This window comes from Anomaloglossus baeobatrachus, chromosome 3, assembly GCF_048569485.1.
Source record: "Anomaloglossus baeobatrachus isolate aAnoBae1 chromosome 3, aAnoBae1.hap1, whole genome shotgun sequence".
In the NCBI taxonomy this organism is placed as follows: Eukaryota; Metazoa; Chordata; class Amphibia; order Anura; family Aromobatidae; genus Anomaloglossus; species Anomaloglossus baeobatrachus.
In genome coordinates this window covers 7,090,372-7,102,963 of record NC_134355.1, presented here as the reverse complement: position 1 = coordinate 7,102,963, position 12,592 = coordinate 7,090,372, and the positions used below count along the sequence as shown (strand labels likewise).

Sequence of the window (12,592 nt, the reverse complement as noted above, 5' to 3'; positions counted from 1 at the left end):
CAGGAGATGGTGACTGGTTGTCAGGAGATGGTGACTGGGTGTCAGGAGATGGTGACTGGTTGTCAGGAGATGGTGACTGGTTGTCAGGAGATAGTGACTGGTTGTCAGGAGATGGTGACTGGTTGTCAGGAGATAGTGACTGGTTGTCAGGAGATGGTGACTGGTTGTCAGGAGATGGTGACTGGTTGTCAGGAGATGGTGACTGGTTGTCAGGAGATAGTGACTGGTTGTCAGGAGATGGTGACTGGTTGTCAGGAGATGGTGACTGGTTGTCAGGAGATAGTGACTGGTTGTCAGGAGATGGTGACTGGTTGTCAGGAGATGGTGACTGGTTGTCAGGAGATGGTGACTGGTTGTCAGGATATAGTGACTGGTTGTCAGGATATAGTGACTGGTTGTCAGGAGATGGTGACTGGTTGTCAGGAGATAGTGACTGGTTGTCAGGAGATAGTGACTGGTTGTCAGGAGATAGTGACTGGTTGTCAGGAGAGAGTGACTGGTTGTCAGGAGATGGTGACTGGTTGTCAGGAGAGAGTGACTGGTTGTCAGGAGATGGTGACTGGTTGTCAGGAGATGGTGACTGGTTGTCAGGAGATAGTGACTGGTTGTCAGGAGAGAGTGACTGGTTGTCAGGAGATGGTGACTGGATGTCAGGAGATGGTGACTGGTTGTCAGGGTCTGGTTGTCAGGTGACGTCAGACATCATGGACTTTGTAGGGTCAGATTTAGACTGTCGGGGGCGGGACCATCTCATCGCCCCGTCCAATCAGCGATGAAAGGATGACGTCATCTGTGGGCGGTCCGGAAGCCTGTTGTCGAATGAGGTAACTTCCTGGATACAGACGCGTTGCTGTGGAGACCGGAGCATTTCCTGGTTACTGTTTCCAGGGAGACAGGCGCCGCAGAGATGGACGCGGAGAGGCTGCCGGTGTCGGTGGAGCTGGTGTCCGGCTGCGGCCTGAGCCCGGAGCAGAGCGCGGCGCTGGGCACCTCCCTGCGGCTGCTGCGGAGAGACATGCGGCTGTCCCGGGCCGTGCTCTGGGGCAAGATCCTGGGGGTCCGGGGGGACTATTACATCGCACAAGGCGCGGAGGAAAGCGACCAGCTGCGGGGGCGGAGGACGTTCTACAGGTGAGAGGGGCCCTGAAGGCGAGGGGACACAGGGGCCCCAAACTGAGGAGACACTGGGGCCCCAAACTGAGCGAACACTGGGGGCCCAAACTGAGGAGACACGGGCGCCCCAAACTGAGGAGACACGGGGGCCCCGAAACCGAGGAGACACGGGGGCCCCAAACTGAGGAGACACAGGGGCCCCAAACTGAGCGAACACTGGGGCCCCGAAACCGAGGAGACACGGGGGCCCCAAACTGAGGAGACACAGGGGCCCCGAAACCGAGGAGACACGGGGGCCCCAAACTGAGGAGACACGGGGGCCCCAAACTGAGGAGACACGGGGGCCCCGAAACCGAGGAGACACGGGGGCCCCAAACTGAGGAGACACGGGGGCCCCGAAACCGAGGAGACACGGGGGCCCCAAACTGAGGAGACACGGGGGCCCCGAAACTGAGGAGACACGGGGGCCCCAAACTGAGGAGACACGGGGGCCCCAAACCGAGGAGACACGGGGGCCCCAAACTGAGGAGACACTGGGGCCCCAAACTGAGGAGACACGGGGGCCCCGAAACCGAGGAGACACGGGGGCCCAAACTGAGGAGACACTGGGGCCCCAAACTGAGGAGACACGGGGGCCCCGAAACCGAGGAGACACTGGGGCCCCAAACTGAGGAGACACGGGGGCCCCGAAACCGAGGAGACACGGGGGCCCCAAACTGAGGGGACACGGGGGGCCCAAACTGAGGAGACACGGGCGCCCCAAACTGAGGAGACACGGGGGCCCCGAAACCGAGGAGACACGGGGGCCCCAAACTGAGGAGACACGGGGGCCCCGAAACCGAGGAGACACGGGGGCCCCAAACTGAGGGGACACGGGGGGCCCAAACTGAGGAGACACGGGCGCCCCAAACTGAGGAGACACGGGGGCCCCGAAACCGAGGAGACACGGGGGCCCCAAACTGAGGGGACACGGGGGGCCCAAACTGAGGGGACACGGGGGGCCCAAACTGAGGGGACACGGGGGGCCCAAACTGAGGGGACACGGGGGGCCCCAAACTGAGGAGACACGGGGGCCCCGAAACCGAGGAGACACGGGGGCCCCAAACTGAGGGGACACGGGGGCCCCAAACTGAGGGGACACGGGGGGCCCAAACTGAGGGGACACGGGGGGCCCCAAACTGAGGGGACAGTGACACGGGGGCCCCAAACTGAGGAGACACGGGGGCCCCAAACCGAGGAGACACGGGGACCCCAAACCGAGGAGACACGGGGGCCCCAAACCGAGGAGACACGGGGGCCCCAAACCGAGGAGACACGGGGGCCCAAACTGAGGGGACACGGGGGCCCCAAACTGAGGAGACACGGGGGCCCCAAACTGAGGAGACACGGGGGCCCCAAACTGAGGAGACACGGGGGCCCCAAACTGAGGGGACACGGGGGGCCCAAACTGAGGGGACACGGGGGCCCCAAACTGAGGAGACACGGGGGCCCCAAACTGAGGGGAAACAGGGGCCCCGAAACCGAGGAGACACGGGGGCCCCAAACTGAGGGGACACAGGGGCCCCAAACTGAGGAGACACGGGGGCCCCAAACTGAGGGGACAGTGACACGGGTGCCCCACAACCGAGGAGACACGGGGGCCCCAAACTGAGGGGATATGGGGGCCCCAAACTGAGGAGACACGGGGGCCCCAAACTGAGGGGATATGGGGGCCCCAAACTGAGGGGAAACGGGGGCCCCAAAACCGAGGAGACACGGGGGGCCCAAACTGAGGGAACACAGGGGCCCCAAACTGAGGGGACAGTGACACGGGTGCCCCACAACCGAGGAGACATGGGGGCCCCAAACTGAGGGGATATGGGGGCCCCAAACTGAGGGGACAGTGACACAGGGGCCCCACAACCGAGGAGACACGGGGGCCCCAAACCGAGGAGACACAGGGGCCCCAAACTGAGGGAACGAGGGGGCTCCAAACTGAGGAGACACGGGGGCCCTGAAACCGAGGAGACACGGGGGGCCCAAACTGAGGAGACACGGGGGCCCTGAAACCGAGGAGACACGGGGGGCCCAAACTGAGGAGACACGGGGGCTCCAAACTGAGGAGACACGTGGGCCCCAAACTGAAGAGACACGTGGGCCCCAAACTGAAGAGACACGGGGGCCCCAAACTGAGGAGACACGGGGGGCCCAAACTGAGGAGACACGGGGGCTCCAAACTGAGGAGACACGGGGGCCCTGAAACCGAGGACACACGGGGGGCCCAAACTGAGGGGACACGGGGGCCCTGAAACCGAGGAGACACGGGGGGCCCAAACTGAGGGGACACGGGGGCCCCAAACTGAGGTGACACAGGGGCCCCAAACTGAGGTGACACAGGGGCCCCAAACTGAGGTGACACAGGGGCCCCAAACTGAGGTGACACAGGGGCCCCAAACTGAGGGGACACGGGGGCCCTGAAACCGAGGAGACACGGAAGGCCCAAACTGAGGGGACACGGGGGCCCCAAACTGAAGGGACACGGGGGCCCCAAACTGAGGGGACACGGGGGCCCCAAACTGAGGGGAAAAGGGGGCCCCGAAACCGAGGAGACACGGGGGCCCCAAACTGAGGGGACAGTGACACAGGGGCCCCACAACCGAGGAGACACGGGTGCCCCAAACTGAGGAGACACGGGGGCCCCACAACTGAGGAGACACGGGGACCCCAAACTGAGGGGACACGGGGGCCCCAAACTGAGGAGACACGGGGGCCCCAAACTGAGGGGACACGGGGGCCCCAAACTGAGGGGACACGGGGGCCCCAAACTGAGGAGACACGGGGGCCCCAAACTGAGGAGACACGGGGGCCCCAAACTGAGGAGACACGGGGACCCCAAACTGAGGAGACACGGGGACCCCAAACTGAGGAGACACGGGGACCCCAAACTGAGGAGACACGGGGACCCCAAACTGAGCGAACACAGGGGCCCCAAACTGAGGGGACACAGGGACCCCAAACTGAGGGGACACAGGGGCCCCAAACTGAGGGGACACGGGGACCCCAAACTGAGGAGACACGGGGACCCCAAACTGAGGAGACACGGGGACCCCAAACTGAGGAGACACGGGGACCCCAAACTGAGGAGACACAGGGACCCCAAACTGAGCGAACACAGGGGCCCCAAACTGAGGGGACACAGGGACCCCAAACTGAGGGGACACAGGGGCCCCAAACTGAGGGGACACAGGGGCCCCAAACTGAGGGGACACAGGGATTGTGGAGACACGGGGCTCAGTGGGTGCTCTCCTGTGGAGACACAGGGTCAGTGGGTGCTCTCCTGTGGAGACCCGGGGGTCAGTGGGTGCTCTCCTGTGGAGACCCGGGGGTCAGTGGGTGTTCTCCTGTGGAGACCCGGGGGTCAGTGGGTGTTCTCCTGTGGAGACCCGGGGGTCAGTGGGTGTTCTCCTGTGGAGACCCGGGGGTCAGTGGGTGCTCTCCTGTGGAGACACGGGGTCAGTGGGTGCTCTCCTGTGGAGACACGGGGGTCAGTGGGTGCTCTCCTGTGGAGACACGGGGGTCAGTGGGTGCTCTCCTGTGGAGACACGAGGGTCAGTGGGTGTTCTCCTGTGGAGACCCGGGGGTCAGTGGGTGCTCTCCTGTGGAGACACGGGGGTCAGTGGGTGCTCTCCTGTGGAGACACGGGGGTCAGTGGGTGCTCTCCTGTGGAGACACGGGGGTCAGTGGGTGCTCTCCTGTAGAGACACGGGGGTCAGTGGGTGCTCTCCTGTAGAGACACGGGGGTCAGTGGGTGCTCTCCTGTAGAGACACGGGGGTCAGTGGGTGCTCTCCTGTAGAGACACGGGGGTCAGTGGGTGCTCTCCTGTGGAGACACGGGGGTCAGTGGGTGCTCTCCTGTAGAGACACGGGGGTCAGTGGGTGCTCTCCTGTGGAGACACGGGGGTCTGTGGGTGCTCTCCTGTGGAGACCCGGGGGTCAGTGGGTGCTCTCCTGTGGAGACCCGGGGGTCAGTGGGTGCTCTCCTGTGGAGACCCGGGGGTCAGTGGGTGCTCTCCTGTGGAGACCCGGGGGTCAGTGGGTGCTCTCCTGTGGAGACCCGGGGGTCAGTGGGTGCTCTCCTGTGGAGACCCGGGGGTCAGTGGGTGCTCTCCTGTGGAGACCCGGGGGTCAGTGGGTGCTCTCCTGTGGAGACCCGGGGGTCAGTGGGTGCTCTCCTGTGGAGACCCGGGGGTCAGTGGGTGCTCTCCTGTGGAGACACGGGGGTCAGTGGGTGCTCTCCTGTGGAGACACGGGGGTCAGTGGGTGCTCTCCTGTGGAGACACGGGGGTCAGTGGGTGCTCTCCTGTGGAGACACGGGGGTCAGTGGGTGCTCTCCTGTGGAGACACGGGGCTCAGTGGGTGCTCTCCTGTGGAGACACGGGGCTCAGTGGGTGCTCTTGTCCGCTGGCCCGGCCACCTTTAGAAAGACAGCGTGGCTCAGGGCTCATCCCAACTGAACGCCGGCCTCCCTAACCGTGGGCGTAACACTACTCAGACAACACAGGGTGAGGGAATCACAATAGTAACACTTTATTGGATCCCCAAACAATTAACGGCACATGACACATAACCAGCAAAACCACAGAATGTAACCGGCAACAGAGTCTCCCCCTTCCGCTGCTCACCAGGGATTAGAAGGTCCTTGCATCGGGGTTTCCAGGGCCAGCTACTCCGAGAAAAGAATAGTAGCAAGCGTAGGAAGCTGAGGTCTGCAAAGTCTGTAGTCAGGTGACCAAATTTTCCCAACCTGGGTTTCCTCCTTAAGTAGTCTCTGGTATTATGATATAATCCTGGCAGCCGGAGTCGAAATCCCTAGACTGTGGTTATGGTCTCCAATTGGAATCGGAGTCCCTAGATTGAAGCCTTGTAGCCAAGTGATCCTCTAGTCGGAGGCAAAGTCCCTAGACCGAGTCCACAAGGCATCCTGGTTCTGATCCCCTAGCCAGCTCCTAAAGGCCCCTTTACACACTGAGACTTTCTAGGGATTATGCTGCACAGCGGGAAACAAAGGATCAAAGAATGGTCCTGAGAGATGTGTAGCGATCACAACTTCACAGCAGGGGCCGGGTACTGATGCGTCTCACACACTGCAATGTCGCTGGGGAGGTCGCTGTAACGTCACAAAACCGGTGACGTTACAGCGATGTCGTTTGCGATGTTGCAGTGTTTAAAGGGGCCTTAAGAGCTTAGACTGGATCATGCAACATCCATCAACAACCTGGTGACTCCAAGAAGTCCCCTTTTATAGCCATAGCCTTCCCTTAGGATATACTGAGCCCTTATCGGATTGGTTGTACAAGGTTGCTTCTCTTATTGGATGAATTTCAAGCGATATTCAAATATCCAGAGACAAGGGTGGGACAGGTAAGTTACATCACATCTAGCAATTCACTTAGTAATACAATGGGAAGTTCGCATAATTGAGTTATCTGGGTGTCTGGCCTTCAGTGGCCAAAACAATTACACCAGTCAACCAAAACTTCAATACTAAACTCCCAAGAGTCTTGTAGAACAATGAGGGCTTATCCCCCATCTAAAAACAAACTGTCTGAATCATGTCTGGCTGAATATTAAGAAAGTTAACCCATGCTAGGCATTGAAAGTCCATGTCGTCACACAGGGGCCCCGAAACCAAGGGGACACAGGGGCCCCAAAACTGTAAGGGCTCCAAATGTGAGGAGACGAGGGGGCCCAAAACTGAGGAAACGAACGAGGGGACCCGAAACTGAGGGGACACAGGGGCCCCAAAACTGTAAGGGCTCCAAATGTGAGGAGACGAGGGGGCCCAAAACTGAGGAAACGAACAAGGGGACCCGAAACTGAGGGGACAAACGAGAGGGCCCGAAACTGAAGCGATGATCGAAGGGGCCCGAAGCTGAGGCGACGAACGAGGGGGCCCGAAGCTGAGGGGGCCCGAAACTGAGGAAACAAGGAGCCCTCAAAATCAAGGAGACTCTAAATGTAAGGGGTTGTGTATGCATGACCCCAAAACTGAGAAAACATGGTGGCCCCCATACTGAGGGGATGGGGGGTGCACAGTAATTTGGGGTGCTGATGTGTCTCCCCATTTCTTGCAGCCTGAATTGTCTGGATTGGTGCCTTCTTTCCCCGCCCACCGATGACATCATCAGAGAGGCGCAGCTCATTAAGGGGCGTTTCATCGGAGACCCCGCCCATGAGTATGAGCTCACAGTCCACAGGAAGGCGGGGGAGGGGACGGAGGTGCAGGAGGAGGACGTGACGGTAACGCTGCAGTTTCGGGGTGCTTCTATAGGGGGCGTCTGTGGAGACGTCTGATGTTTTCTGTTCCTCAGAATCACATTAAGGAGGAGACCCGTCTGATCGGCACCATCGCACTGATCGATCGAGAGGCCGCGGTCGCCCCCCGGGGGGCCTTCACCAAGACTCCGCTGGGACAGGTCCACGTGAACCACAGCTTCCGCGGTAAGCAGAGCGCTGCTCGGTGCATGGACCCCGCAGATTATTGCCGTCACGTGACGTTCTGCAGAGCGTTGCCTCTCTCAGATCGCTCCACACTGTCCCCAGTATAGGCGAGCACACGTGATACTCCCGGGTGGTGGGGCCTGAGTGCGGTGTATTATGCCACCCATGTGGCGACGTGTGTCCTTCAGTAGTGGAGCTTCATCAGTCGGGGAGATGAGGCGCCTGTGTTGGGGGGAGATGAGGCGCCTGTGTTGGGGGGAGATGAGGCGCCTGTGTTGGGGGGAGATGAGGCTCCTGTGGTGGGGGAGATGAGGCGCCTGTGGTGGGGGGGTGATGAGGCGCCTGTGGTGGGGGGTGATGAGGCGCCTGTGGTGGGGGGTGATGAGGCGCCTGTGGTGGGGGAGATGAGGCTCCTGTGGTGGGGGGGTGATGAGGCGCCTGTGGTGGGGGAGATGAGGCGCCTGTGGTGGGGGAGATGAGGCGCCTGTGGTGGGGGGTGATGAGGCGCCTGTGGTGGGGGAGATGAGGCTCCTGTGGTGGGGGGAGATGAGGCTCCTGTGGTGGGGGAGATGAGGCTCCTGTGGTGGGGGAGATGAGGCGCCTGTGGTGGGGGGTGATGAGGCGCCTGTGGTGGGGGGTGATGAGGCGCCTGTGGTGGGGGGTGATGAGGTGCCTGTGGTGGGGGGTGATGAGGTGCCTGTGGTGGGGGGTGATGAGGCGCCTGTGGTGGGGGGTGATGAGGCGCCTGTGGTGGGGGAGATGAGGCTCCTGTGGTGGGGGGGGTGATGAGGCGCCTGTGGTGGGGGAGATGAGGCGCCTGTGGTGGGGGAGATGAGGCGCCTGTGGTGGGGGGTGATGAGGCGCCTGTGGTGGGGGAGATGAGGCTCCTGTGGTGGGGGGAGATGAGGCTCCTGTGGTGGGGAGATGAGGCTCCTGTGGTGGGGGAGATGAGGCTCCTGTGGTGGGGGAGATGAGGCGCCTGTGGTGGGGGGTGATGAGGCGCCTGTGGTGGGGGGGTGATGAGGCGCCTGTGTTGGGGGGAGATGAGGCGCCTGTGGTGGGGGGTGATGAGGCGCCTGTGGTGGGGGAGATGAGGCGCCTGTGGTGGGGGGGAGATGAGACGCCTGTGGTGCTGGAGATGAGGCGCCTGTGGTGCTGGAGATGAGGCGCCTGTGGTGGGGGTGATGAGGCTCCTGTGGTGGGGGAGATGAGGCGCCTGTGGTGGGGGGAGATGAGGCGCCTGTGGTGCTGGAGATGAGGCGCCTGTGGTGGGGGTGATGAGGCTCCTGTGGTGCTGGAGATGAGGCGCCTGTGGTGGGGGTGATGAGGCTCCTGTGGTGGGGGTGATGAGGCTCCTGTGGTGGGGGAGATGAGGCGCCTGTGGTGGGGGAGATGAGGCGCCTGTGGTGGGGGGTGATGAGGCGCCTGTGGTGGGGGGAGATGAGGCGCCTGTGTTGGGGGGAGATTAGGCTCCTGTGGTGGGGGAGATTAGGCTCCTGTGGTGGGGGGGAGATTAGGCTCCTGTGGTGGGGGGTGATGAGGCGCCTGTGGTGGGGGGTGATGAGGCGCCTGTGGTGGGGGAGATGAGGCTCCTGTGGTGGGGGGGTGATGAGGCGCCTGTGGTGGGGGTGATGAGGCGCCTGTGGTGGGGGGTGATGAGGCGCCTGTGGTGGGGGGGTGATGAGGCGCCTGTGGTGGGGGAGATGAGGCTCCTGTGGTGGGGGGAGATGAGGCTCCCGTGGTGGGGGAGATGAGGCTCCTGTGGTGGGGGAGATGAGGCGCCTGTGGTGGGGGGGTGATGAGGCGCCTGTGGTGGGGGGTGATGAGGCGCCTGTGGTGGGGGGAGATGAGGCGCCTGTGGTGGGGGGAGATGAGGCGCCTGTGGTGCTGGAGATGAGGCGCCTGTGGTGGGGGTGATGAGGCTCCTGTGGTGGGGGAGATGAGGCGCCTGTGGTGGGGGGAGATGAGGCGCCTGTGGTGCTGGAGATGAGGCGCCTGTGGTGGGGGTGATGAGGCGCTGTGGTGGGGGTGATGAGGCTCCTGTGGTGGGGGAGATGAGGCGCCTGTGGTGGGGGTGATGAGGCGCCTGTGGTGGGGGTGATGAGGCGCCTGTGGTGGGGGAGATGAGGCGCCTGTGGTGGGGGTGATGAGGCGCCTGTGGTGGGGGGAGATGAGGCGCCTGTGGTGGGGGGAGATGAGGCGCCTGTGGTGCTGGAGATGAGGCGCCTGTGGTGGGGGGTGATGAGGCGCCTGTGGTGGGGGGTGATGAGGCGCCTGTGGTGGGGGGGTGATGAGGCGCCTGTGGTGGGGGGTGATGAGGCGCCTGTGGTGGGGGTGATGAGGCGCCTGTGGTGGGGGAGATGAGGCGCCTGTGGTGGGGGTGATGAGGCGCCTGTGGTGGGGGGAGATGAGGCGCCTGTGGTGGGGGGAGATGAGGCGCCTGTGGTGGGGGGAGATGAGGCGCCTGTGGTGGGGGAGATGAGGCGCCTGTGGTGGGGGGAGATGAGGCGCCTGTGGTGCTGGAGATGAGGCGCCTGTGGTGGGGGTGATGAGGCGCCTGTGGTGGGGGTGATGAGGCTCCTGTGGTGGGGGAGATGAGGCGCCTGTGGTGGGGGTGATGAGGCGCCTGTGGTGGGGGTGATGAGGCGCCTGTGGTGGGGGAGATGAGGCGCCTGTGGTGGGGTGATGAGGCGCCTGTGGTGGGGGGAGATGAGGCGCCTGTGGTGGGGGGAGATGAGGCGCCTGTGGTGCTGGAGATGAGGCGCCTGTGGTGCTGGAGATGAGGCGCCTGTGGTGGGGGGTGATGAGGCGCCTGTGGTGGGGGGTGATGAGGCGCCTGTGGTGGGTGGGGTGATGAGGCGCCTGTGGTGGGGGGTGATGAGGCGCCTGTGGTGGGGGGTGATGAGGCGCCTGTGGTGGGGGAGATGAGGCGCCTGTGGTGGGGGTGATGAGGCGCCTGTGTGGGGGGGAGATGAGGCGCCTGTGGTGGGGGAGATGAGGCGCCTGTGGTGGGGGGAGATGAGGCGCCTGTGTGGGGGGTGATGAGGCGCCTGTGGTGGGGGGTGATGAGGCGCCTGTGGTGGGGGGTGATGAGGCGCCTGTGGTGGGGGGGAGATGAGGCGCCTGTGGTGGGGGAGATGAGGCGCCTGTGGTGGGCAGAGCATGGACGCCCGATCTTCCCCCGTGCAGTATCTATGGTCCCTCACCGTCCTCTCTGCAGAGCGTTGCGATAGGCCCCATCATCAGACACACGACCCCCTGTGCCCTTTGACCTCTGACCTCCTGGTCCTGTCCCTCCAGGTCTTACAGTCAGCGAGGCCAAAAAGCTGAGCTCCTTCTTCCACTTCACCCCCACGCTGACCCCCAAGAAGAAGTCTCTGCTGGAGGCGGCCGACCAGGACCCGGCCCTCGACTTCCTGGACTCTCTACAACATGATGTCCCTAAAGGTGAGTGATGGTCCCAGGGGTAGTATAGCCCCGAAACGGCCTGGAGCGCGGTGCATAGCCGAACACATCATGTATATACACCCCTGCAAGGATGCAAAAGCAGCACAGAGTATTTCAGGAATGCGATGCACTGACTGTGATATGCAATGCTTCAGTGTAAGAATCCCGCTGTGATAGGACGGTGACGCCTGATCCGAGGGTCCAGGAGAAGGTTCCGGTGTCAGGACATGAGCGACCCTCATGTACAGAGCGAGGCATCTGCAGAATACGGGACCCCGAACCCCTGTGTGTGAGGCATCTGCAGACTATGGGACCCCGGGCCCCTCTGTGTGAGGCATCTGCAGACTATGGGACCCCGGGCTCCTCTGTGTGAGGCATCTGCAGAATACGGGACCTCGGGCCCCTCTGTGTGAGGCATCTGCAGACTATGGGACCCCGGGCCCCTCTGTGTAAGGCATCTGCAGACTATGGGACCCCGGGCCCCTCTGTGTGTGACATCTGCAGAATACAGGCTCCTCTGTGGACGGAGGCTGGAATCCCGCAGCGATCAGGCAGTGGTGACATCGTGTTCTGCTCCGCGCCCCAAACCTTCTCACTTGCTTAGCTGACATTGGCGCGGGGATGGTCTCTAGGCTTTGGCGCGGGGATGGTCTCTAGGCTTTGGCGCGGGGATGGTTTCTAGGCTTTGGCGCGGGGATGGTTTTCTAGGCTTTGGCGCGGGGATGGTTTCTAGGCTTTGGCGCGGGGATGGTTTCTAGGCTTTGGCGCGGGGATGGTTTCTAGGCTTTGGCGCGGGGATGGTCTCTAGGCTTTGGCGCGGGATGGTTTCTAGGCTTTGGCGCGGGGATGGTTTCTAGGCTTTGGCGCGGGGATGGTCTCTAGGCTTTGGCGCGGGGATGGTCTCTAGGCTTTGGCGCGGGGATGGTCTCTAGGCTTTGGCGCGGGGATGGTCTAGGCTTTGGCGGGGATGGTTTCTAGGCTTTGGCGCGGGGATGGTTTCTAGGCTTTGGCGCGGGGATGGTTTCTAGGCTTTGGCGCGGGGATGGTTTCTAGACTTTGGCGCGGGGATGGTCTCTAGGCTTTGGCGCGGGGATGGTTTCTAGGCTTTGGCGCGGGGATGGTTTCTAGGCTTTGGCGCGGGGATGGTTTCTAGGCTTTGGCGCGGGGATGGTTTCTCTAGGCTTTGGCGCGGGGATGGTCTCTAGGCTTTGGAGCGGGGATGGTCTCTAGGCTTTGGCGCGGGGATGGTTTCTAGGCTTTGGCGCGGGATGGTTTCTAGGCTTTGGCGCGGGGATGGTTTCTAGGCTTTGGCGCGGGGATGGTTTCTAGGCTTTGGCGCGGGGATGGTTTCTAGGCTTTGGCGCGGGGATGGTTTCTAGGCTTTGGCGCGGGGATGGTCTCTAGCCTTTGGCGCGGGGATGGTCTCTAGCTTTGGCGCGGGGATGGTTTCTAGGCTTTGGCGCGGGGATGGTTTCTAGGCTTTGATATGGGTTTCGGTGGCTGTAGAAGGAAACTCGAGCGCTTTCTCCCTGCACTTGTCACTGGTGATGAC

The 12,592-nt window shown here is 62.6% G+C and overlaps 1 protein-coding gene across 1 annotated transcript in view; it reads left to right on the top strand.

The window, feature by feature from the left end:
- Positions 1 to 829: 829 nt before the first annotated feature.
- The window catches only part of RSPH9 (radial spoke head component 9), a 12,910-nt gene continuing 1,147 nt past the window's right edge, over positions 830 to 12,592 (top strand). The window contains exons 1-4 of the mRNA XM_075338920.1: positions 830 to 1,131; positions 7,227 to 7,392; positions 7,464 to 7,593; positions 10,894 to 11,040. Of these exons, the coding sequence (XP_075195035.1) occupies positions 908 to 1,131; positions 7,227 to 7,392; positions 7,464 to 7,593; positions 10,894 to 11,040 (667 nt within the window). The 5' untranslated portion in view covers positions 830 to 907. The remainder of the gene's footprint in view (positions 1,132 to 7,226; positions 7,393 to 7,463; positions 7,594 to 10,893; positions 11,041 to 12,592) is intronic.